At 38.0% G+C, this 25,256-nt stretch overlaps 1 protein-coding gene and 1 long non-coding RNA gene across 2 annotated transcripts in view; both read left to right on the top strand.

Annotated features, from left to right (window-relative positions):
* Positions 1 to 25,256, top strand: part of LOC307142248 — a 673,051-nt gene that overhangs the window by 316,144 nt on the left and 331,651 nt on the right. The gene's annotated exons all lie outside the window — the stretch shown is intronic.
* Positions 1 to 25,256, top strand: part of atrnl1a (attractin-like 1a) — a 351,306-nt gene that overhangs the window by 137,849 nt on the left and 188,201 nt on the right. Inside the window, exons 19-20 of the mRNA XM_079843147.1 lie at positions 1,896 to 2,114; positions 2,217 to 2,354. Coding sequence (XP_079699273.1) covers positions 1,896 to 2,114; positions 2,217 to 2,354 — 357 coding nt within the window. The remainder of the gene's footprint in view (positions 1 to 1,895; positions 2,115 to 2,216; positions 2,355 to 25,256) is intronic.

The following is a 25,256-nucleotide window of genomic DNA, read 5'->3' as shown; positions in this document are numbered from 1 at the left end:
TTGCGATGCCTAAATTAATTACTTATTTGTTGCAATTTGATTTTAGTTTATATAATTTTTTAAGTTAATTTATGTTTTATTTTTAATTCATTTACAAGTCTTTTCTTTGCTTTTTACATGAACAATACTTTCAATTTAATATCCTGCATTTGTAATAATGGCCTGGAAGACTCCTCATAGATTATAAAACTACACTTTAAAAATGTATATATAGAACGTCTCCAAACAGCGCATTTTTGAATATGATAAGGTAGGTCAAACTCTGTGGCACTTCAAACGGCGTTTCTTTCTATCTTACTTTCACTTCTGAGTATCACATAGACTGTGGTGGTGTTCCCTTAGTGTGCCTTTCTGGCCTGTTTTTAATGACACACTCCACATCTCTCAGAATCTGCCCTCGCCATTAACCCCGAGACACTTTTTGACCCACACACTGTCTGAGGACCTATTAGACAGGGTCTGGTCGAGAGGTACATTGATGGCCGCTTCTTCTGTTCCTATTGCCTGCATACATTTGCTGCTCCCACACACACACATTTCTAAAAATGAAGGGAGGTCATTACTTAGGGGCTCAGAAAACTTTGTTATAGAAAACCCCTACTGGCACAGAGAATGTAAATCATCTGAAACTGTCCCGTGTGTCTCAAATGTCCAGCACTCTGAATGTCAGGCACATTGTATGAATACACATTCATAATGTAATGGCACAAAACTCGATTTATTTTGAAATTAAAAGGTCATTCAACAACAACCAGGCAGAGTAAATTTCAGTGCTGCTAACAAAATTGATATAACGTCACTTTGAATAAGTACAAAATGTAGTAAGTCAAGTAATACAAAAGACATGCGGCAACTACTATGAGGTGCTAACGCTTTGTTTTTCCCCCCTGTGAATGTCTCTGAATTTCACTGACATTTGCATTCTCTTATTGATTTTTTAATTTTTTATTTGTCCTGCATGGAAATTTAGATCAAATATGCTGATGTCTAAAATTAGCTAAAAAAAATTGAGATCAATATAGCAGCTCCTGTCTTTTCTATTGGGTCAAATAAATACATGTTTTCTTGACTATAAAAACATAACTTTAAATGCCATACGTCATCAGCACTTCAGTGGTAAGCATTATGGCTTTTTTTGCACTGAAGAAAACAGACCCTTTGTAAATAGGCCCATGTGTGTTGGCTGCCACTACTCATAGGTGGGGTTTGTGGACAATCAATCCCCAAACCGTGTTATCATTGTTTGAGTATGACAAGTATATTTAACACATCAAATTTTCCATACATAACCTCAGCTACTACTCCCACATCATACAAGCACACCACACAAGCAGGAGCTAGTTTTTTTTTTTCTGTTTACAGATATGAAGTGACACATGGAGGAATGATGTATGCCTCTGAAATTCATTCCGACAGCTCTAAATATTATAGGTTTATCAAAGTGCATTTGAGTAAAGGCATGGTTTTGAAGATTGACATGTACTTGCAAAATTACTTATAGTGAGTAAAATGTCTCTTGGGGGACCATCAAAATAAAGTGTTGGCAGATATTATGCAGACAGTCTACTAATACTCTAATGAGAGTTAGCTTACATGCAGTTGGAACGTTGCTTATAGATAGAATGTCTAAAGTGGACCATCAAAATCAAGTGTTACCGTAACTTATTTTTTTCTCAGTTTGTGTAATTTTAGTACTTCAACTTAATTTCAGTTAGTTGCCATCTAATATTTCTAATCTAATATTTTATTTCAGCTTTATTTCAATTAAAGTAAAAAAATATATTAATCGTTTTAGTGGAGATTACTGATGGTGCTGTGGAGGTATATAAGGTTAAAAATGTTGGGAAACGCTCATTTATCTTTAACTAATTTATCTAAATCTTCTCTTTTTCTAGCTCAAAACTGTTCGGGTCATCGTACATGTGGTCAGTGCCTGGGACAGCCTGATTGTGGATGGTGCGGAGACCCCACGGACACAGGTCAGGGCCAGTGTATTGAGGGATCATACCGTGGACCAATGAGGAGCCTTAGCAGACAGAGCCGAGAGAGGGTATTGGACACCAGTATCTGTTCAAGGGAAAAAGGCTATGACTGGGCCTACATAACCTGCCCAGGTACACATACAAACACACGCTTGCATGTACTGATCAAAATCTGTAAATTATGGTGTGTGTGAAAACAGTCTAATCAAATGAACACACATATTTATGTTTCAGCGTGTCAGTGTAACGGACACAGTGTGTGTGTTAATGGCAGTGTATGTGAGCAGTGCAAGAATCTCACAGCTGGGCCACAGTGCCAGATCTGTCAACCTGGTTACTACGGAGACCCAACTAATGGAGGGAAATGCCAAGGTGAGATATTTCATCTTTATGTGTATGTGCACAAGATTGTGTCTGTCTGTGTGCTTGTTTGTAAATCAGAGAGTATCACTCTTGAAGAAATAGTTTGCACACCCATCTTCCTCATCTTCTCACTCTTCCAAGCATGCATGATTTTGTCCCATCCATGGAACACAAAATACATATTTATTTTCCATACAATGAAAGTAGGTAGTGAATAGGGCTGCCAAGCTACAAAGAACAAATCCCAAAAGCAGTCAATTTTAAACGTGCAGGGTCTGTCAGGACCACTTCCTTCAAAGATAATTGACAATTTGCATACAGTTTGGATTGGTGGTATGGTTCTCTTCTGGGCAAGAACTCCCATCCCATCCATGCAGCCTTGGATAAGAGCGGGGAGCACAGCGATATAATTCCCCCGTGAACCGAAACAAAGCAACATTAATGATATCTGTAATACATTTATGTTCTTGATGACAATGACATTAGGTAATGTCAGCGGCCAAATCCTGACTGTGGACAAGAGGAGGAGCAGGTTATGGTGGAAGGTAGCTCCTCAGCAACACAATGAAAGCAAGCCTGTAGTGCTCCTCTCAGAAACTGAAGCTTCCGCGCCTCGATCGCCCCCCGGTGGCTGGTCCCAGTATAGCTCCTAAACCCCACCCCTCCATGTATTTGAATGGACGCGAGACACACTAAACAATTCAATTACACTTCAAATAAGTTTCCTAAAGATGGTTTCTGTCATTTTAGGCAGTTTTTATTACGATGATTTCATTTCAAGTGTTCGTTTTTTAAATAAGTTTAGTTTTAGTGAGTTATGTGATGCTATAAAAACGGGGGGTGTGACGTCATGATTGACAGCTGAGATTGACGGCTTCTCTGAGAAGTTTTCACTGAGGCACTAACAGATTTTTTTCGGGATTTTTGGGAGGAGATTGGAGCTTTAGCTTTAATTTCTACATTTCTATAACAGTTTATTTCACACCAACATAATGAATTTTTATGCATCTGTGAGAGTGTGGGCGGGCTTTTGATAATCGCGCCTCAACTTCCTGCTCTCTACTGCGCAACTCCGGTCCCGAGATCGCTACTGCGCAGACTCGGTCCCAAGATGTCAGCGCCGTGAGCGGGCCTACGAAAGCTTCAACTATGGTCAGCGGAAGTCAATGAAGTCGCGTCGTCCATATTTTTTTACGGTCTATGAATGAAAGCAGTTGAAAGATAACTGAAAGGTAACTTAAATAGGAATGCCATAGTATTCCTATAGGTAGACATAGATCAGCTTTGAAACGACAGCTTGTATGCTCCCATATGTATACATCAATAATATAATATAATTTAAATAAAATATAATTATTTACTGTATTAAATGAATTCATCCTGGGTGAGCGCAAGCGATTTCTTTCAAAAACATAAAAAATATTCCTGCGCAAAGAGAAGAATATTTAAATATTTATTCACATTATTTCTAGCTCATTTTATAACAGTTTAGATTCGACCAAACACACATCAAACTAACATCATATTTTAGTTTGTTCAGTTTAAAATAAAATGAAAAATAAATTAAATACAAAAATGAAATGCACACATTTACAGATATACTTTTATAATATACTAAAATCCCTCATATGTACTTTTGTTTATATAGTATGTGTTTGGACAATGACGGGGAATTTGTTTGCATTTAAACCCACAATATGTAATTTTTCACCGCTAGAGGTCGCTTATTCAAAACAATGGTGTAGCTTGATGACGCCTGGATTTTGCAGAGCTTTTATTATGCCGCAGATGACTGCTTCCGTTTTTTCCGGTCATGCATACGCAGCGCCATTTTATCATATTAGATACATTATTTAAGTCTGTTGAAAGTTATGTTATAAAGCTTTTCTGTGCATTCGCTCGGTGGCTACTATGAGACACTTGTTGCACACTGCAGTAAGCTAGTTCAATATTAGGCATGGTAAAACATGGTACTCGCGGTAAATCAAGAAAACGAAATTTAAACAATAAGACTAACTGTGTTCAGCTATATAACAATGATTCGTTTTCTGTCGATGAATGCCTCCAAACAGTTTCTCACCTGTCTAATAAACACATTTTAAAGCATCTTTGGTGTTTCCATGGTTTCGACAAAATATCAAGGGTAACCCGGGTATGATGTCATGATAGGCGATGCACGGACACGGTCCATGCCCTGGTTAAAATTGCTTATTTCTCTGGATTTAAACATTCTTGGAAACATTTGGGATAATGATAGTACACAATTCAACAAAATATATAACATTTGCTTTTAGTGGTTTTTGGATATTTTAATATAAAAATCTTGCATATTTTGCCTTTAACTTTATGAATTCACTAGAAAGGACAGCAAATGTGCCTCTACCAGAATGGCTACTGGGACTCATAGGCCCGGTTTCACAGACAGGGCTTAGACTAAGCCAGGATTAGGCCTTAGTTCAATTAGGACATTTAAGTAACTTTTATAAACGTGCCCAAGAAAAAAACATTACTGGTGTGCATCTTGAGACAAAACAATGCCACTGACATATTTTAAGATTTTTCAGTGCAAGATTCTTTCAGTTAAAATAGCTCAAACATGCATTTTAGTCTAGGATTAGCTTAAGCATTGTCTGTGAAACCGGGGGATAATACTTTAATGGTTATATAAACGTGTCCGTACATGGATTGACAAACAAATTGCCACTATCTTTTTCCTTTTTTTTATTTAAATGGCGTTCCAGATTGTTTCGCCAGGGCAGATTTGTATATGCAGAGGTGTGATAATTAAAGATGGTTCAATGATAGATAATGAGCGAGTCTGTCCAACTTCAGCCTGGGAAATCTTGAAAGGTATGAGGCGTAAGTAGAGGATCTTAGAACTTTCATTATTTGTTAAGCTACCCCTTTAAGGGGTATAGTGTGTGACTGACCACGCTATATCAAACTGAAATCGATGCAGTAGTTAATTCATAAACAGTCTGCCTGCATCCAGATGTACCACAGGATATCCCAGTGTCCCCCATCTAATTTTGTTGTAATGGTTAGTGTGGCCATATTTCATTACAAGTGCAGTATTCAACCTGACGCAAATTGTATTGATTTGATGTGGGCTCCTTGTGTTAGTTCATCACTGTGGCTTTTCTCCTGGTTTCCAATCACTGAGTTTATATACAAGCATCATCGCTCTTAGAAATGAAACAGCATCGAGAGGTATAGAAAGGTAGCAGAGAGGCAAAGAGGCGCAAGGAAGGTGGTGTAATAACATCATTCTCTGTCGGACAGATGTGCGTTTTCTCCACATTCTGTGACTTTAAATCACTCTTAATCATTTTCTTATTTCCTGGAGTTGACTACCGCCCCACCTCTTCGCCTATACGATCGGTCCAGTGCTCACAACGGAGATTTGATAGATGTGCGGCCCTCCGCATCTCTCAAGGAGACACGCTTTCCCTCTCTATTCCTCTTCCCTGTTTAATACCTCAGCGATTAAGAGTGCTTTATAGACTGCGTCTTGATGTAAATGTGCATGTGTGTTTAATGCTCTGATTGTGGCCGCCGCTAATCCAGCAGTGTCATTTTTCAGCGTTAGTGAGCGGAGGAGATTTACCTCACCTCGTACACTAATATGTTTAAGCCACTGATCTGTTTTAGATTAGACGAGGAGAGATGGAGAGCGGCACACTGTGTGGAGAACAGGAAAAACTGGATGGATATCTCTCACCGAGTGTGTGCGTGTGTTGTCTGAAGGAGAAAGGAGACAGGCCATCAAAGTAGGATCAGGTTAAAATATGACACGTGGCCGGCTGCCCTTGACAAGAGAGAGAAAACAGCCTGTGGAAGATGGAGGACATGTGTCTGTTTGAAATGGCCCTCTTAGTTAGAGGACAACAGAGGGCAGACAGAGTCCTGGGATTTTGTCTATGAATGTGTGATTCAGAATTCATGTTTTTCAAATCAAAGTTGTGAACTATGATCACAGTAGTGTGTGGGATATATATATATATATATATATATATATATATATATATATATATATATATATATATATATATATATATATATATATATATATATATATATATATATATATATATATATATATATATATATATTAGTGTGATATGTTTATAATTAAAAAAATAATAATTAAATGCCCATGAGAAGGATGCAATACTAATGCAGTTCTAGAAATTGGAAAATGAATGCATGACCATTGAACAGCGAAATGCTCAATGCATGTTAACTGAAAAATAGTTAAGAATTAAGGTGAAGAATTAGGTGTGAAACCATCAGGAACCCGTCTCCAGTGCCACCATCCTACTTGGAGTCTCCAGAAGTACGAGGTGTCAGGTTCTCAGAGACTTTGCTAAGGCAAGGAATCCTGAAAACCCCACTTAATACTTAATTATGTTAATTACCTGTATTTTTTTTAAACTTTATAGACAGATAGGTTTAGAGTGACTCTTTAGGAACCAGCACCACTTCATCTTGTACCAGAATCTGGTTTTAGTACATCTCCCACCCTGAAAGGTCCGTTTTGCTCATTGTTAGTTGCAGCTCACACCATGACTCCCTGTTGTCTGTCACTTCCAGCACTCGTTAACAATGATATATCACATAAATACGAAATTAATAGTAGTTAATGAAATGAAAGAGAAATGAAACCGCACTACTTGTTTAAGCTGCGCTGCGCAGACCGTTTATCAGCTTGGACTGAGCTAGATTCACAAAAATTGTAGATGAGTGACTCTGAGGCAATTTTTGACCCTGAATATTTGGCCCACTCTATCCTATAATTAATTCCCAAAATAGTACCTGAGCAAGCTGACTATGCTTCTGGCACACTATTTATATTAAGTGATTTCTGTAATTTGGAAATTAAGGTCATTTAGTTCCTTTTTTATATGAATTTATATGAATTTTTATACATGTTGATACTGAAAAAGTGCTTCCAATGCTTTTTTTTTGCAGAATAGATACACAATACCAGCTGCACGTTCTCGCCCTCTCTCATCTCTCGGACAGCGAGTTGACATACAAACCCACCTCCCCTCAATCACTCATTTAATTTGCTTCAGATTAATATAGTTGGTGTTACAGGGCTTAAATTTCGTAGTGGGCTTGTGCTTATTGCACCCACAGATTTTGTGTTCACACTCAAAGTGTCTCGTAGTACGGGTTCATACTAAATTGAGTTATTTTTCGCTTCTTATATATTGTGCTTAAAAAATCAAATACATACAAAATAAATAATGACAAAATGCCGGTCTGGGTATGTATTCAATGGAAACGTAAACACGCATGTGTAACAGTATAATGGATTTGTGCGTCAGGTCTTAAAGTGACAGCAGCCTAATATACCTGCTGCTAAATTATGAGATTATATAAAAAATATCTATTAGGCAGGTTTTTCCCGATGGTATCAATGTCAAAATTGTGGCCAGTGAAAATGCTGAGTGGCTAGTAACTTGGTGAGCAAAAAAGTTAATGTCAAGCCCTGGTGACTTATATATGGAGTGTACATTGTATTGTGAGTAGGGGTGCATCGATCCGATATTAGGATCGGATATCGGCCGCGATACTGACAAAATAGGTGTTTTTTTTCGTCGCAGCAGAACCTACGTCATTCGTCAGCTTCACGTTTGTCGCATGCTAGAAGCAACATGGAGCGAGCCAGAGAGTCGGCTGTGTGGAGGAGATATTTCACGCTTGCCACGCCAACTAGTTCGTCGGCTGTTTGCAATGTCTGCAAAGTAACTTAAATGTTTCCAGGGGAGGTGGTATTACTGCAAAGTCAGGGTTTTTCCTGCATTGAAAATTTTTTGGCGGCCGCCAAAACTAATTTTTGTCCCGCCAAAGCCTAATTTGATGAGTTATTGTGATTTACGAGTGATGCGCTTGTGACTGAGTGACAGAGAGAACGATCAGAGAGCTCCTCCCCCGCGCACACTCTTTGGGTCTTTAAAATAATCAGTGTTAGCTGTTAGCTCTTTCTCATATTTCACATATTAATCCAAATCAAAAGGTCGGAAGACCGAAACCATGTTGCACGTTCGGACAATTTTTTCCTTGAATTACCGCTGGGTGTGAATTGAGCTCAAAAACGTTGACTCTTCTCTGACCAGCTGACATAAAGCATACTTTCAATAAACGGGAAACAAATTATATTCAGTTTTGAAGTGTTTTCTGTGTGTTGACATCTTTCGCGATGTTCTAACAGACGGGATTCGCACACAACGCGTCTGCTAATGTCCGATTCGTGACCTAATGACTCCTTTGAACCGAATCATTTTAACGACTGGTTAGAACAACTGATCTGTCCAACACTGAACTCACAAATCAGTTTATTAATTTACTCAGAACGCATCTGAAATGAGAACACAAGTGTGCTTACCCAATTTAGCAAGAGTGGGTTGTAAGAATTATTTTTAATTATCAACAGTATTTCAGCTTATTTCTGTTGACAATGTGTAGTAAAATAAATAGGCCTAGCCTACAATCATTTAGACTGGAGTGAGGTGAAACCAGAAAAAAGTTGTTATTAGCTAGCTGATAATTTTTATTAAATTGCATATGGCAGAAAATCAGGCTATTTGTTAATTTTTAATGCTACTTTTTAATATTGATATGATTATATACCAAAACAATTATCTGTATTGTAAAATATATTTGGTAACTGTCAGATTACTATTGTATGTTTGACCAATACACTTGTTTTTTGTTTCCACTGCTACATTTTATTTATTTAAAGAAGTTTGATTACATTCTATTTTAGATTTGAATGCACAATTGTTTTTTAAATAAATAAGAATTCAACACTTTACATACATCTGTTATTTTGTCTTAGTTATGTTTAGTTAGTATTGTCTGGTGTTTTTAGTCTTTTTAAGGAAGGTATAAGGTGGAAGATATACAGTTTATTATTAATTCAACAATAGTATCGGGTCGGTATCGGGTATCGACAGATACACAAAGCCCAGGCATCGGTATCAGGACTGAAAAAGTCGGATCGGTGCACCCCTAATTTAGCCTGGTTTTACCAGACTCTCGTACATTTCATTTGTACAGAGAGTCTGGCCACTCTCCATTGACAAGCGTTTACTTCCTTGAAGGCGGGTACTCTGTTGAAGTTTAAAACTATTGGATCTGCCAAGAGTCACTCTGGATCTGCCTAACCAATCGCTAACGTTTGGTCGTGACGTATGTCACGCGCCGTTCGCCTTTGATTCTCACATTAACTGTGCACACCACCTCAGTGTCAGTGATAAAACCTTGTGCATTCGGATTGTTATTTATTCACGGTGGAGAGGAGAGTTTTGTGATCGGAACGCGCTGCTCTCGTGGTGCATATCTCGTGCAATCATAACATGATTGTATGCTGTCAATAAAATGTCATATGCTTGGTATGATAAGAATAAATGCTGCCGCCAAAAACAGCCCAATTCAAATGTTTACGTGCTTTTCTTCTTTTATTTTTTGAGCGGTGATGAAATATTTTGCTCTTGTAAACACTTGCCAGTATTTAAAGAAATACAAGTCTAGAAATGCAAATTACAGCTCACGCAACCGCACAGTGCTCTGAAGGGGTCTATAAAGGATATAAACAGTGAGTTTTGAAGTGATATATTCTTGAAAACTCAGAGATGTGGATTCGGACAGCAATTACATTACCACACGACCTTGGTGTTTGTCAAAAGCAGTCGATAATTCTGCCTGGGTTTTTCTCGCGGGTGGTGGGAGACGGACGGAAAAATACTTTTCCCAGACCACAACATCAGCATTACAGCAGTGATTGTTCTTGCTCCGTGTAACGGGATTTCGTTTGTTCAGGGAAGAAGGAGGCGGGAACCGGCGAACGCTTAACAACTTTTAATCAAATAATAAACACAAAATGAAAGTAAAAGCGGCAGCCCCTCACGGACTATGCACAAACATAACAAAACACAACTTAAAATCCAGGCCTGGTCCTCTCTCGTCCTTCACCAGTGTCGCTCATCCTTATATGCCTCCGTGCTCCCTTATGAGAGGACTCGAGACCGGTGTGTCTCAATCACGCACACCGGTGTTGCTCGCTCGTCCACCTCGCCACACTCCGGTTTTAACTTCTGGACATTTGTCAGCGCTGCCACACCCTCGCATCTTTCACCGCCGCCATTACTGAACTACAACTCAAACTAGCGCACGACATCAACGTCATCACTCTCAGCCACTCCCTCTGTTCGCTGATTGGACCGGTAAAAAATTGTTCGGCCGAAAACCTAAGCATATACAGCAGTCCCAGACGTAGTACTGAAGGAAAATGAAAATTGAGCGGAAGTACGTAGGAGGGCGGAGCCAGGCTACCCCTAATTGTGAGGGAGCTGGCAATATTCAGCCTTTTAGTGCTCGCTGAGTGTAACAGCACACTAATACTTGTAGAATGATCACTATATTACATGAAATTATCACTATAATTTGAAATGAAAGTGGCTTTGTAGGTGTGTGAATGGTCATATTTGGTTACCATATTCAGTAGTGTTTATCCATTTACTTGTTTGTAGACATTTACTGTTTTTTGTGTTTGTGTGTGTACCTGACAGAGTCATACTGACCCTACAGCGGTGCTATTCCTGGCCTCTGACTGGACAAACACGCGCACCCAACACCCTCATTTTCCCTCTCTTTATTTGACCTGTATAAGTCATTCTCTGCTTGAGGTATAAAACACACACCTGTTCAGTCACCCAACATGACAGCCATAGCTGGACCTGCAGCATGAACGTGAAGAAAACGTGTTCTTTTAATCTGAATGCAAAGATATAAATTCCATCATTTTTATGTTTTTAACTGTATAGCTTTCTTACTTCTGTGGTACATGAGGATATTTTGAGAACCCTTTTTTTGTCCATACAATGGAAGTCAATAATCACCAACATTCTTCAATAGTCACCAACATTCTTCAAGATATCTTACTTTGTGTTCCGCAGGAGCGAGTCATACAGGTTTGGAATAACATGAACGGTCCCTTTAAATCCATAAGGAGAATTTCAAGCCACTCAATCACAGCAAAAAGTTGAATCTGTCTTTCAAAGATTATATAAACAGGAACCTGTAATGAAGGCTTTAAAATCCATTTGAATCTGAGTTTTGGCTTTGTAAACTTTGTTGCCTCGGTAACGAGATAATTGAGCACACTCCCACTAATTATAGTGTCTAATGAAGATTCCCTAGTGATTGCGAAGCTGGTGGAACTAGTATGACTGTATATAATGAGATTATAATGAACATTTGGGAGGGGCATGTTCATATAGTTCTGTTAATTGGAACACTACATAAGTAGCTGTTTCTCCCCTCTTATTCCTCAGTTTCTCTTGATCCTGATATGAGCCTTTCCAAACACATTTTGCTTTTAGTAAAGAAATCTGAACATTTGAAGCACAGTTGAATATTACTGACGGAACCAAAAAGGGATTTAGTGAACCAACGTCATAGCACACTTGCTCTCTCTCTCTCACTTTTATGTCCCCGTTGTCTCTTTCTCCCTTTATTGCCTCTTCCTGTTTACTTCTGCATGAATCCTCATTAGATACATGCTGGTAGTCGGCCACTCATTTCTAAGAAGCCTTGCGCACTGAAGATGATTCACTTCACTTATGGCATTTGTACTGCACTGATGCACCAAGCTGTTTGATGGAGGTAAAGCTCACTAATGTCACACTCATATTCATATTAGGAACCGTTGATGGTAGTAAAAGAAAACCAGCATATATGTGTAGGTATATCATGTATATTTCTTAAACTATGTCATTTTTGTTAATCATTTACTCATGGCATCAATCGAACGAGCACATGGTGGCAGTCGTATAAAGCAGACAGAAGGGCAAACTCTAGCATTAGACCCATATGGAGGAGAGCTACGTTTTGCCTCTCGCTCTCAACATTTCCCCCTCCTAATCTCTTTAAGGATCTGTTTGAGATGGCAGTTTGCTTTTCGCACACAGCAACGTCTCCGCAGCGCCTGTCCCCTTCATGCTCCTCATCCCCAACAAAACAACTGTGGCATCTAATCATGTTTTGCCACATCCAGTTTGTGTTGTACAACCTTCTGTTGGGTTTGGGGTGATTGGGGTGTAGTCACAGAAGGTCATTCTTGGCATTCTTTATAAATACCTGTAAAAAGCAGGGGGGAAAGCAGGAACATTGGATGCACCCTATATTTTTCACATTTTATTTTATCATTTATTTAACAATACATTTTTATATACTTTTTAATAATTTATACAGTATTTGAGAATACTACTACTACTACTTATAATAATAATAATAATACATCCATTAGAGCTGCATGATTCTGGAAAAAAGGAATCACAGTTTTTTTGTTTAAAATAGAGATCACAATTCTCCAACTAAACTAAACAATTTACTACAGGTTCTGACATAAAGTTAATTTCTTCAGTCTATTTAAACCACATTTCATTAATTTGAATTCATTATTTAAAATAATTGGTTTGAATGTATGATTCAATGACTTAATCATGAAGACTTCACTTGTTTCATTGCTGGATGAATCAGCGTTTTTGTACGAATCCTCTTGAAAGATTGTTTCAATGACTACGTTTACATCCTCCCTCATAATGCGATTATAATAGGATTTTGAGAATATTACGATTAAACTTTACCTTATGTAACGCAATACTTCGATCAAACTAATTCGATTAATCTCATAATCGTAGTAACCAGTCGCATTAAACTATGTGGCGTATGCCGATTTTAATCGCATTAAACAGGCATGTAAACACATTAATTGCATTATTACCATTCTGACCAAAGTGCGCGGATGTACACGGATACCGTGTGTTTTTCATACAACTTCATGAATGAACTTTGTGACATTAATCTGAAGTTTTCTCTTCTCCAAATCACTAAACTCTGTCAGCACAACTCGCTGCGCAGTCTCTGCTCCGTATCTTCTTCTAGACGGCACGAAGAACAAGACAACAGCAGGCAAACCCAGCACTGCGATGTTAATCGCGGCGCCGAATAATATCCAGTAAGCTATGTCCATAAAAATATATTATGAATTAGTAGATGATTAATCTAAATGAGTAGATTAAAACAATGGCTGGTAACATGCATACTGTATGCCTATCTGAGTGTGGTGTAACCATACTTATTAGCGAATAGGGTTGGGAACCGAGAACCGGTTCTTATGCAGAACCGAAACGTATTTTTGAAAAATAGTAGAACCGCGCGAAATTCCTAAGTTTCGGTTCCCGAAAACGGTTCTGGTGCAATGTGTGTGCGAAGCGCTGGAAGCGTATCCTTTAATAGCGAGTGACAGCCAGTGTTGCCAAGTCCGTGGTTTTCCCGTGGAATTGGGCTACTTAAACACTGTTGACGCGGGCTGTGTTTCATGTCCGCGGGTTGAAGCAACCCCAATTATGTGATATTTAGCCCCGGAAATGCGAATTTTACCGGAGAAGCCCCCCTGAAACGCGATTGGGCTTGTTTTGGGCTAGTTTTGAGTAGCAATTGTGCGGGTTTTGTTGTGAAAACCTGGCAACCCTGGCTCACCTCATCATGAATATTAATTACGTTGCCTGCCGCTTCCAGGAGTGCAACGCAGTTCAGCACTGAAAGCCCTCGCGCTACACATTTACGGTTTTGCGTCAGATACTTTCTCGTTGACCACCAGCATGGCGAAGAGAAAGTCACAAGTATGGATTCATTTCCAAAGAATGAATGATAATGAAGCAAAATGTAACACATGTGAAAAGTTAATAACATGCAAAGGAGGCTGCACTAGCAATTTGACAAAACATTTGCTACAGCACTGAGTGCCACAGGGCTTATACCAGATTATATATCCTATATATATATCCTATCCTATATATATATATATATATATATTTGTCAACCGTTGACTCACAATGGTTTAGTTAGGTAAGCGTTTAGGCACAATTACCTTTGTAATGCTGAATTGCAATTTATTATTTACAAGTTCACTGAATAACTGAATTACTATTAAATTAATATACAACTAATTAATAAATATAACTAATAAATATAATCTTGGTTTTATTCAGAGACAGAGAGATAAAATGTAATAAGACAATTTCAGAGGTGTTCATTTGAAAAAAAAAATGTGTTGCAAGAATGGCTTAATTAATACTGTAATAGATGTACAGTACAGGACTTTTTTGACATTGCCAACCTGTAAATTAATTTTAGAGCAAGTAATAAACACAAAATGGATTGTTTGAGTTGCGTATTGTGCCTTTTTCCTTTACCACTAGTTGTTTAATAATTTTAATGGAACCGGAATCGGAACCGGAATCGTTAGGCGGAACCGGAACCGGAAAATTTCTCACGATTCCCAACCCTATTAGCGAATAATCAGAATAATGAAAATTGCATGTAAACTGGAGTGAAGAGTTCTGCTCATGTCATGTAAACATCTTACTGCGATTTAGACCTTACTCTGATTATTAGAAATAGTTGCATTATTGGTGCACGTGTAAACGTAGTCACTGACATCATTCAATGACAACATTTTAAGTCGCTTGTCAATGCAATGTAATTGATACAAATCTGAATTTGAAGTGTGAAGTTACGTGCACAAGCTGATTTTGATCGCTACCAGTGTAGATATCAGTGTTTATCCGAACTATATACTTTTATCCCAGTACTTCTGTGATAAATTGAATTATTTTAACATAGAAAAAATGATACTGTGTGGTTGAAAAGACTGTTTGTGAAGCTGTTTCATGCCTATACATCACAACTGCTTTCTCTGGGTCAGCAGCGTCAACACAGATTTGAATGTACGCTGTGATGGTACTTGTCAAAGGTTTAATACACTACACCGAATCGCTGTCATTTAGGAATAAGATCACGTGGGTGTTTGAATAAATCGCAATTGCAATCTTTTAATGATTAATCATACACCAACAGTCTTTCAGTGACAGATCAGCAGTGTTGTATAGTACACTAGGACTGTATCTGTCCTTTAGCCCCAGTACAGTAGCTCAAGTCTTTGAGATGTCTCCATGGAGCCGGCTAGAAGCATCTGCTGTATTTGGCTCAGGATAGTAACACATCACTGTGAGATGACAACAGAGGTCATGGGGGGCACAGCACCAGGCTCACCTTCCTATCCATTAATTAAAGCCTTCTGCCCCATAGAGGTGAGTGGAGAAACACTTACCTGGAACCAATTTACTCAGAATGACTGTGGCTTTTGCCATTACGTGTGCTTTATATAAAAGTGCCTCAACTCCCATTTGTAACGTTTGCATCAGAGATGGGAATATTACATTTGGAGTTAAATTATTAAGTATAGTTCCTTATACCTGTATATTACATGCATACAGTGTGTGGACTATATTATCTTATCCAATAAGATTATAAATATGGATAAGAGGACGGAAATGAAGCACTGGTTAGCCCTCTAACGAGCCAGGAATAATTGGTGAATGAGAAAGAGAGAGCGAGCGAGAAGTCAAGGGAAAAATACAAGAAAGAAGTGCTTCATTTTTTAAGTTTCATCAAGCAGATATGCCCACTGCACTTTTTATAGTGATGATTATTATTAATCATCTTGGCTTTAAAAATGTATTTTTTGGGGGATGAGGACATTTTAAGAGGTGAGAGCTGTAGAAATCACTGAGTAAATGTGCAGTGATTTATTAAGTGGTAAATGATTAATGATGGTATATGTCGTTTCGTTTCCTTTTCCCTTAATAGATTTCAACAGACAATTTTCTTTCTTTGTATGTTAATAATGATTTCTTAAATGTTATAAAATTATTTCTAAACCATCTGAAATTAACATGAATATATGAATATACAGTTGCAAGGAAATGTATGTGAACCGCTTACAGAATCTGAAAATGTGAATAATTTTAACTAAATAAGAGAGATCACATAAAATGTTTTATTTTTTTATTTAGTGCTGTCCTAAATAAGATATTTTACGTAAAAATATGTTTACATTTAGTCCACAAGACAAAAAAACCCCCAGCTGATTTATTAATTTTTTTTATATATATTAATGAAATCCTTAGATTGAGCTATGAAGAAGTGCAAGTTTACTAATACTTTGTTCAATTTGAATAAATTAATTTGCTTTGCAAGTAATTTTGTGATTCTGCATTTCCTTTGTAAGTTTTTTATTGTGTGATATAGGTCTTAAATTTAATTCATAATGGTCTTAAAAAGGTCTTAAAAAGTCTTAAATTTGACTTAGTGAAACCTGCAGCAACCCTGATTTGAACCCTCTCCAGCAGTGACTGTATGATTTTGAGATCCATCTTTTCACATTTACCCCTTTTCAACCAAGGCAGTGCTAGAGCTAGATCGGAGCCAGAGCCTAGTTTAAAATCAGTTCTTTGTATTTCCACACCCAAAGCCCCAGCTTCGAGCCAGGAAAAGTGGTTCTTAAGTAGCACCAAAACATTGCTGGGCTAGAACAGGGGCCCGTTCTTCGTACGTCGCTAACTCAGTTAGCTGGATTTGATTGTTGACGATTTAACATGATCTCGGATTGTTTGGTTCTTCGAAGCTCATCCTGGACTTGCTGTCATAGTAACAGGTCCGTAAGCTTAAACCTACTCGCGAGCAGGCTTATTTCATGTAAACAGGATTAGATTGCATCTTGAGGTGATACTTAAAATCTGTCCCAGCCACTGCTACTTTATTACAAGAGTTCATTACTGAACCAGGGGCAATAATAATAATTTTAAATAATAATAATAATATAAAAATGTTATATTGTATATGCATATGAGAATGTATATAATATTATAATGTTGTATATAATAATATAGACACAGCCATTTGATTGAGCGATTTATTTGTGATGGAATAATTACTTTATCATTTTATTGGAGGTTTACACACATGTTGTACAGTTAATATGAGCCGTGCATTAATTTAAGTGATCACAGATATTATGGGAGTGGCTTCATGCAGCGCAAGAGATGCAGATAATTTGATCTTGATCCTTAAGAAACTTTAATACTGTCACGTTACAAATCTGCTCCAAATTGAATTAAAAATTAAATTACAACATTGAAATAAAAATGTAAGGGGTGTACAAATACTGTATAAAATAGTGAATATAAATAATTAGTAATCATGTTAAAAAAAAAAAAAAAAACATTTATAATTTATCTATAATAACTTGTATGTTGGTTTGGCTGTTTCCTTATAAAGGTCCAGAAATTCGTGGGGTTTTTATTGTGTCAAGTTTTCTGCCAGGTGGCTTTTTTAATTATATGATTTCATTACGTTGCTGTCTTGACGCCAGCCAATCGCTGCATTGCTGATCGTGGTTTCGAGTATCGATGCATCTGCCCTCTTCAGGGAACAAAAGAACGCGCAGTGATCTTAGATCATTTAATCCAGATATTTTAATCCAATCAGCAAATTCGTTTGAAGAACCAAATTAGCCAGAGATCAGTTATCACGATTAAAAGATCTGGGATCTGTCAAATCATCTCAGATGTAATAAGCAACGTACGAAGAACGGGCCCCAGGGCTAGAAGTAAGAACCGATTACATCAGGCGCTGGGGGCGTGGTCAACAAGACCAACACAAACTTGAGATCCGCCATTTTTGAAATAGCAGCTAATGGAGCTAACAGCTGCTGCTCGTTTGTAATCTCCGTCTATACAAATTACGGCGAACTGCATGAATGCATTGGTAAAAAAAAAAATCCCGTGTTTTTTAACAACCAAAACAAATAATGCATAATGAAAATGAAGAGGAAAAGCAATTTAATTTATTAATATGCACAACAGGTTTCATGCTGTACATCAAAGTAAATATCTGTTTTATGTTGATTTCTACACCTGCAGCCTTTACCATTAGGCTACTAACAAATAATATATAATTTCTGGGGTGAGCCTTTTTGCAATGGTAACCTAGCAACCTGTGTTTGTGTGCGTGCGCGTGCCGTGCATGAGGTTTCATTGCAGTTTGGTACAGCAGAAATACAGACATTCATTCATCTTTAATGCATACTATTAAAGTTGGAATTTTTCCAACAAATGCAAAAAGTGCATTTCTTTGTGATTTTAAAATACTTGAAGGAAACGGTTAACTTTCAGCAGTTATTGTCTATGGGGCAGATTTATGTTTTGTTTACATCAGATACAGATAAATAACACAGTAGGCCTACATTACATTTATTTGAATGCATTAATGAGAGAGAGATGGTGTGTGTGAATTAGGGCTGAACGATATTCTGTTTTAACATCGACATCGCGATGTGCACGTGACCGATAGTCACATCGCCGGAACATGCGATGTGAAGGGTAGTAGCCCATTGTGTATTATGCTGCCTTCACGTGCTCTCGGAATTATCGTAAATACGAGTTTCCTAGGTAAACATTGCACATGAACGCCCTCACATTTTGAAACTTGAATGCAATGCGCTTGTAATTCCGACTTCTGAAGTCGTGGTTACGAGCTCATTGCATTCAAGTTTCAGAATGTGAGGGCGTTCATGTGCAATGTTTACCTAGGAAACTCGTATTTACGATAATTCCGAGAGCACGTGAAGGCAGCATAAGAGAACGGTAGCACACGTAAACACGAGTTTGTTGTATGGCTTGTTGCTGGGGTGACATGCACGTTCTGCGTGCCTGCACAGTGATTGGTTCGCTATGCCGCTGCTCACCGCTCACAGCCAACATTCACGGCTAAAACTGCGCGAAGAAGAGGATCCGCTGCAAAAAAAAGGATTTCGTACCAAAAAGAAAGTCGAAATCATCTATTTGGGACTATTTCGGTTACAAAAAGGAGGATGTTGAGCAAAAAGAGGTACTTTGCATGAAGTGTCATAAAGTTGTGGCCACAAAACAAGGAAACACCACCAATTTGTCTGATCACTTAAAACGGCACCACAAAGCTCTTTACGACGAATACAAAGTCAAATCTGGATGTCAACCAAAACAAAACCATTTTTGTGATGCCTGACACGACACCTTACCAGAAAGGCTCTCAACGTCAGAAAGAAATAACAGACGCAATAACGTTTCATATCACTAAAGATATGTGCCATGATTATGATGATGACCAACACGTTTTACTTTGGCACTTTTGCTAAGAAAAGTTGACTTAAAAACAAAAGATTGTGAACCAAAATGCTTGTTTTAGAGTTGTTTTATAAAAAATATATTTATTTTAAGTTTAATTGTTGTAAACCAATCAGGGGGGTTAGTGTAAAGCTGTTGTTTAAATGTGTTCTGCTTTTGTGTTTACAGAAATGTTTTTATTTTGGAATAAAATATTAAGTGACCTTTTTGTCACTTGTAATGAAGCTTGCTTATTAGTGAAAATATTAATATCATGGAATAGTAATAATTGACTTTAGCCTGGATTGATGGCTCTCAATATCGCAATATATATCGTTGGGAAAAAAAATATCGCAATGTAATTTTTTTCCAATATCGTGCAGCCCTAGTGTGAATTACTCATACCGTCTCTATTCATTATGAAGCTGTGGTTTGTACTTACTTCAAAGGTATTCAAATATATGCCTATAACGGTTGAGTTGAGTTTCTAAACTACTTTAGTGACTTTACTTTAGTCACAGGACAGCGTTGACACTGCGTTTCTGCGCTGCTCTCTGCATGCAATCTTCATGTGAAAAGAGGTCTGCCTTCAGGGCGCGCGAGCGTTGTCAGAGACAAGACACGGCTCGGCTCTCTGTGTCACAGAAAAAAGCTGAGCACTGAACGGATACGTTTTCCGTATTGTTGTTTTTGAATAGTGCACAATCACTTCAATGTTCAAACTGGCAAGGCTTTAAACGCATTTACTTGACAAACTTTATGAGGACAAAAGTGAAAGCGATCTGGCTTCGGGGCTTGCGCGCGCTGTTTGTGTGTGTGTGTGTGTGTGTGTGTGGCAGCTATAAGAACAGCAATCAACTTACCTGTATAAACTGTGTAAAACATGCAGTTACTATAGTGATTCTGGGCATCTAGAATCTAAACTAAATTCAAAATGTATCACGCACTATGGTGTGCTTCCTGAACATTGAACAGCGGTCCGTGTGAATCAGATCCCTGCGCGTATAGTGCTCGTCATAGGAATTTAACGAGGCTTCGAAGCAGAATTTTTGTAATCGAGTTAATCGTTTCAGCCCTAAACACAACGTTTGCATTGTTGATGGAAGGCTTGTTCGCAGCGGTGCTGTGCAGAGACCGATCGCCGTATGATAACGAGTCCAGCGAGAGCATATGACTCCTAATGCTTTTGATTCACTCATGCGTTTTTTTTTTTTATCATACGTGGATCGGTCTGCGCAGCGCCGATGCATCTCGAACAAGCCTGGTGTGTTTGTGTTTCCCGCTGCCCAGGGTTGCCAGGTTTTCACAACAAAACCCGCCCAATTGCTACTCAAAACAAGCCCAATCGCGATTCAGGGGGGCTTCCCCGGTAAAAAAATCACATTTGGGGGTAAAATATGTGGGTTTTTTTGGCATGGTTGCCTACTAAAATTCGCATTCCCGGGGCTAAATATCACATAATTGGGGTCGCTTCAACCCCCGTACATGAAAAACAGCCCGCGGCAACAGTGATGAAGTAGCCCTATTCCGCTGGAAAACTGCGGATTTGGCAACACTGCCTCGCTAGCGTTGCTGAGAAAGATGAGACGTATACAGTGACGTAAGACATGGCTCTGTTGTGGCTCTCAGCATGTGGAAAAGCAAACGGTTCTTAGAAGGCTCCTCAGTAGAACCAACTATGAACTGGGATTAGCACTGGCTCTGAACTAGCACCCGGTTCATTCTGGTGGAAAAGGGGTAATTGAGGACAATTGAGGGACTCAAACATAATTATTAAAAAAGGTTAAAACATTCACTGATGCTCCAGATGGAAACACGATGCATTAAGAGCCTGTTAAAATTATTCAAATTTTCACAGATTCTGTAAGCGGTTCACATACTTTTTCTTGCAACTGTATTTCTAACTTGCCTGTGCATACCTCTAATGAGTATGTATGTAGATACAGTGCCCTCCAATAATATTATATGAGTTTGGAGAACATCTGACAAAAAATCTGTCCATTCCTTCATACAGAATCTAACCAGATCAGGGAACTGGGACGGCCATGGCAGAAGCTTCCTTTTGTGCTCAGTGAAAATTTTTTGTGTTGATTTTGATGTTTGTTTTGGATCATTGTCCTGATTGAAAAGATCCAACCACAGCCCATTGTAAGATTTCTAGCAGAGGCTATTTTTTATCTGTTGGTATTTGCTAGAATCCATGATACCATGTAACTGAACAAGATGACCAGGACCACCAGCAAATAAATAGGCCCACAACATTAAAGATCCAGCAGTATATTTAACCGGGAGCATGGGGTACTTTTGATCCTTGTTTGCACCAAACCCATCTGGTGGGTTTGCAGCCAAAAAGCTCTTTTTTAGTTTCATCTGGCCATTGAACCAGGTCCTTTTTGAAGTTCATGCTGGAGTTTGTTTTTGGATGAGCAAGGAGGATTTTTCTTGAAACCCTCCAAAACAACTTGTGGTGATGTAGGAGCTGCTTGATAAAAGGCTTTCTGACCCCGAGACTCAACTAATCTCTGCAATTCACCCTCCGCCATGAGTTTGATTGACAGGCGATCTGACCAATCACATCGCCGAATCTGCCGGTTTGTCCGACAAATCAGTCAGGAGAGTTAGTAAATTAACGTCGGTGGACTTGAACTTCTTTTAATGTTCATTTATGTTTATTTCATGTTTATCAATGAACTAGAAGGAAGAGATGATCGGTTCACGAACAGCTTTAACTAAGGCGCTACAGCTATCACGACACATTAAAGAGCCACAAAACGCTATTTGTTGTTTACATTTCTTAAAAAAAATGACAACATTTTAATGTTGAGACTTTGTTTCATAACAAAAGTAAATTGCTCTGTCCTGTCTGTCGGCGTGTTGTCAGTGTCCTCTTTGCTCCGTAATGTACTTTCGGTAACACTTTACAATAAGGTTCATTTGTTAACATGAACTAATAATGAACTGCACTTATAAAGCATTTAATTTCAACATTTAGTAATGCATTATTAAAATCTTGTTAACATTAGTTAATGCACTGTGAACAAACCATGAACAGCTGTATTTTTATTAACTAACGTTAACAAAGATTAACTAACGCTGTACAGAGGTGTTGTTCATGGTTAGTTCATGTTTACTAATGCATTAACTAATGTTAACTAATACAACCTTATCGTAAAGTGTTACCGTATTTTCTCTACGTGAGAACGTGTGTGTGGTGTGAGAGCGCCATGGCTTGTCGGACATAGCAACAGTAACTAAAGCGGGTGGGTCTTTGCAAACGGTCAATTCTCCATCTGTGTTCCTTGGATAGTCTTTGGCCACTCAAACTCTCCTCCTCATCGTGCATTAGGGCAATATAGACAGACACATGTCCTCTTCCAGGCAGATTTGTAACATCTTTAGTTGATTGGAACTTATTTATTATTGGCCTGATGATGGAAATGGGGATTTTCAATGTTATAGCTATTTTCTTACAGCCTCTTTCTATTTTGTGATGCTCAAAAATCTTTTGCTGCGCATCAGCACTATATTCTTTGGCTTTACTCAGTGTGATGGATGATTAAGTGAATTTGGCCTTTGTGTTTCTTCGTATTTATACTCATGTGGAACAGGAAGTCATGGCTGGACAATTTCATGTTCCTTGTGTTGTGCTAAAAAACGGGAATATATTAATGGGAATATACTTCAGTGATATTTTCTATTGGAGAAAAACATTTATTTCATAATGTGAGTTTCCCCCCACTTTCAATTGTTTTATTTCAATGAAAGGGTACAATTTTGTGAATATTTTGAATGAAAGATCAAAATGATTAACAATTCAGATGTAATTTCACAGCCGCCTTTGCTCAAATTTACCAAGGGTGTCAATATTAGTGGAGGACAATGTAGATGATCTAGAGATGTTTGGCACACTGAACAGTTGTCACTTCTTAAACAATTTGTCCATTTAGGAGTAAAACCCAAATACCCTCTTTGCTTTATCAGATTTGAATTTTAGCCAGTCATAAAATCGGAATGAAATGCGTCTGAGCCATGTTCCTTTCAAGACTGGTTTAACTTCCATCAGCTTTAATATCATCTCTGTGTGTTTGTGTTTGTGTGTGTGCATCTGTTTGTGAGGATTTATGAAAGCCTTCACTCTGGTTTTGTCACTTATGTTCCACGGTCTGTTTGCATACAAATATCAGTTTATCTCTTCTGTCTCCCTTTATTTTCATATTTATTTCCTTTCTTTCATTAAGTTTTATTGTGGATCTAAATGAAGCATGTCAGTATGCTAATGTTTGTGTGCGTTATGAAAAAGTTTTGTTAGACATGGTTAGGTGACTACTTTCATTGTAAGCGTGTTTGTGAGTGTGTGTTTTGTCATTTCCAGGGCCTAAATGGCTTTTGGCAGAAATATTTATGAGAGATTGTACGTGTGCGCATGTGCATGTGTGCGTGCGTGAGCGAGTGTGTGTTTGTAGTCTATCGCTTTCAGAGTAAGTGCTGAAACAGCAGCTCCAGGCAGTGCTGTTCCTCTGCTATAATGTGAGTACATTTTACACATCATAATTTAGCTATAAATCTTATTACAGCATGCAGAGTGGAGCCACCAACACTTTGCCGCAGCCTGTCCCCACAGTCCTGTCAAAATGACTAGCATACAGATGCACAAATGCACGCATACGCATAATAAAAATGAACCTGCATGTAAACATTTGAGCTCATGTGAAAATTGTGTGTATGTGTCTCCTTGTCGTTATACTGTCATGATTTGAAGCCTTTAAGTTTCTATGCTGTTTAATGTATTTAATATCAGGTTGTATGCATGTGTATGTATATATATATATATATATATATATATATATATATATATATATATATATATATATATATATATATATATATATATATATATATATATATATATATATATATATATATATTAGGGATGAAACGATTACCGGTTTCACGATAAACCACAATAAAATTTAGTGACGGTTAGTAATATCGTTTAAAATTTAATTATCATTAAAACCGCGTATGATTATCACGATTTTTAAAACTCGCAGTAAATCTTGTCCAGTCAGTCTGACGCAGAGGTGTGGTCATATTTTGGCTTTTACAAAAGTCTTAATCGAAGATGGTCACCCTGTCTGCTGAACATGCTAGAAGAAAGTCGCTGTAATAGGGGGAACACTTCAAAACTACGAACGCAAGGCAAGTGGACTTTGATCTCAATACTAAAACTACGTCTGGGAAATAATAACGTGAAGCGAACGAACAAATTCAGACAAGACTAGGGTGACATGTTAGGGATAATAATCAGGGCTTGACATTAACAACTGCCATTTGCGGGTGTAACCTATTTTCAGCTGCACACGACACTAGCCACTTTGGCGGTTGAACTTATTATAGTCTTCTCAAAAGCCATCTGTTATAATTGCGTTGCGCATTATAACCACTCACACGTGTTTCTATTGAGTTTATGAATGCAATGTCTCATAATCAGAGGCGTTCAGATTAGCCGGAGTTTTGTTCAGAGCGCACGCCGCTCTCACTCACTGAAATCTACACTCAAAGCAGAGATAAACGTGCGATGTACGCAGGAGAATCATTCATCATACAGAGGTTGACTGTTTTTGTTCTATTTCAGCAGCGAAAATAGTTTCAAACAAACACAGCAGAACCACAGCGCATCTGATATGACTGGCATAAAGTTGGTGAATTTACGGACCGTCTCTAAAGTGACATACAACATTGGTAACGTAACAGTATATATTAGTAAAAAAAAATATTACAATTTATAATAATGGTTTTCCATTTTAACATACTTTTAAAATATAATTTTCTGTGATTTTCATCAGCCATC

Source organism: Gobio gobio (assembly GCF_949357685.1).
Source record: "Gobio gobio genome assembly, chromosome: 18".
NCBI lineage: Eukaryota > Metazoa > Chordata > Actinopteri > Cypriniformes > Gobionidae > Gobio > Gobio gobio.
The sequence above is the reverse complement of the archived record's forward strand: the minus strand, read 5'-3'. Positions and strand labels throughout refer to the sequence as shown.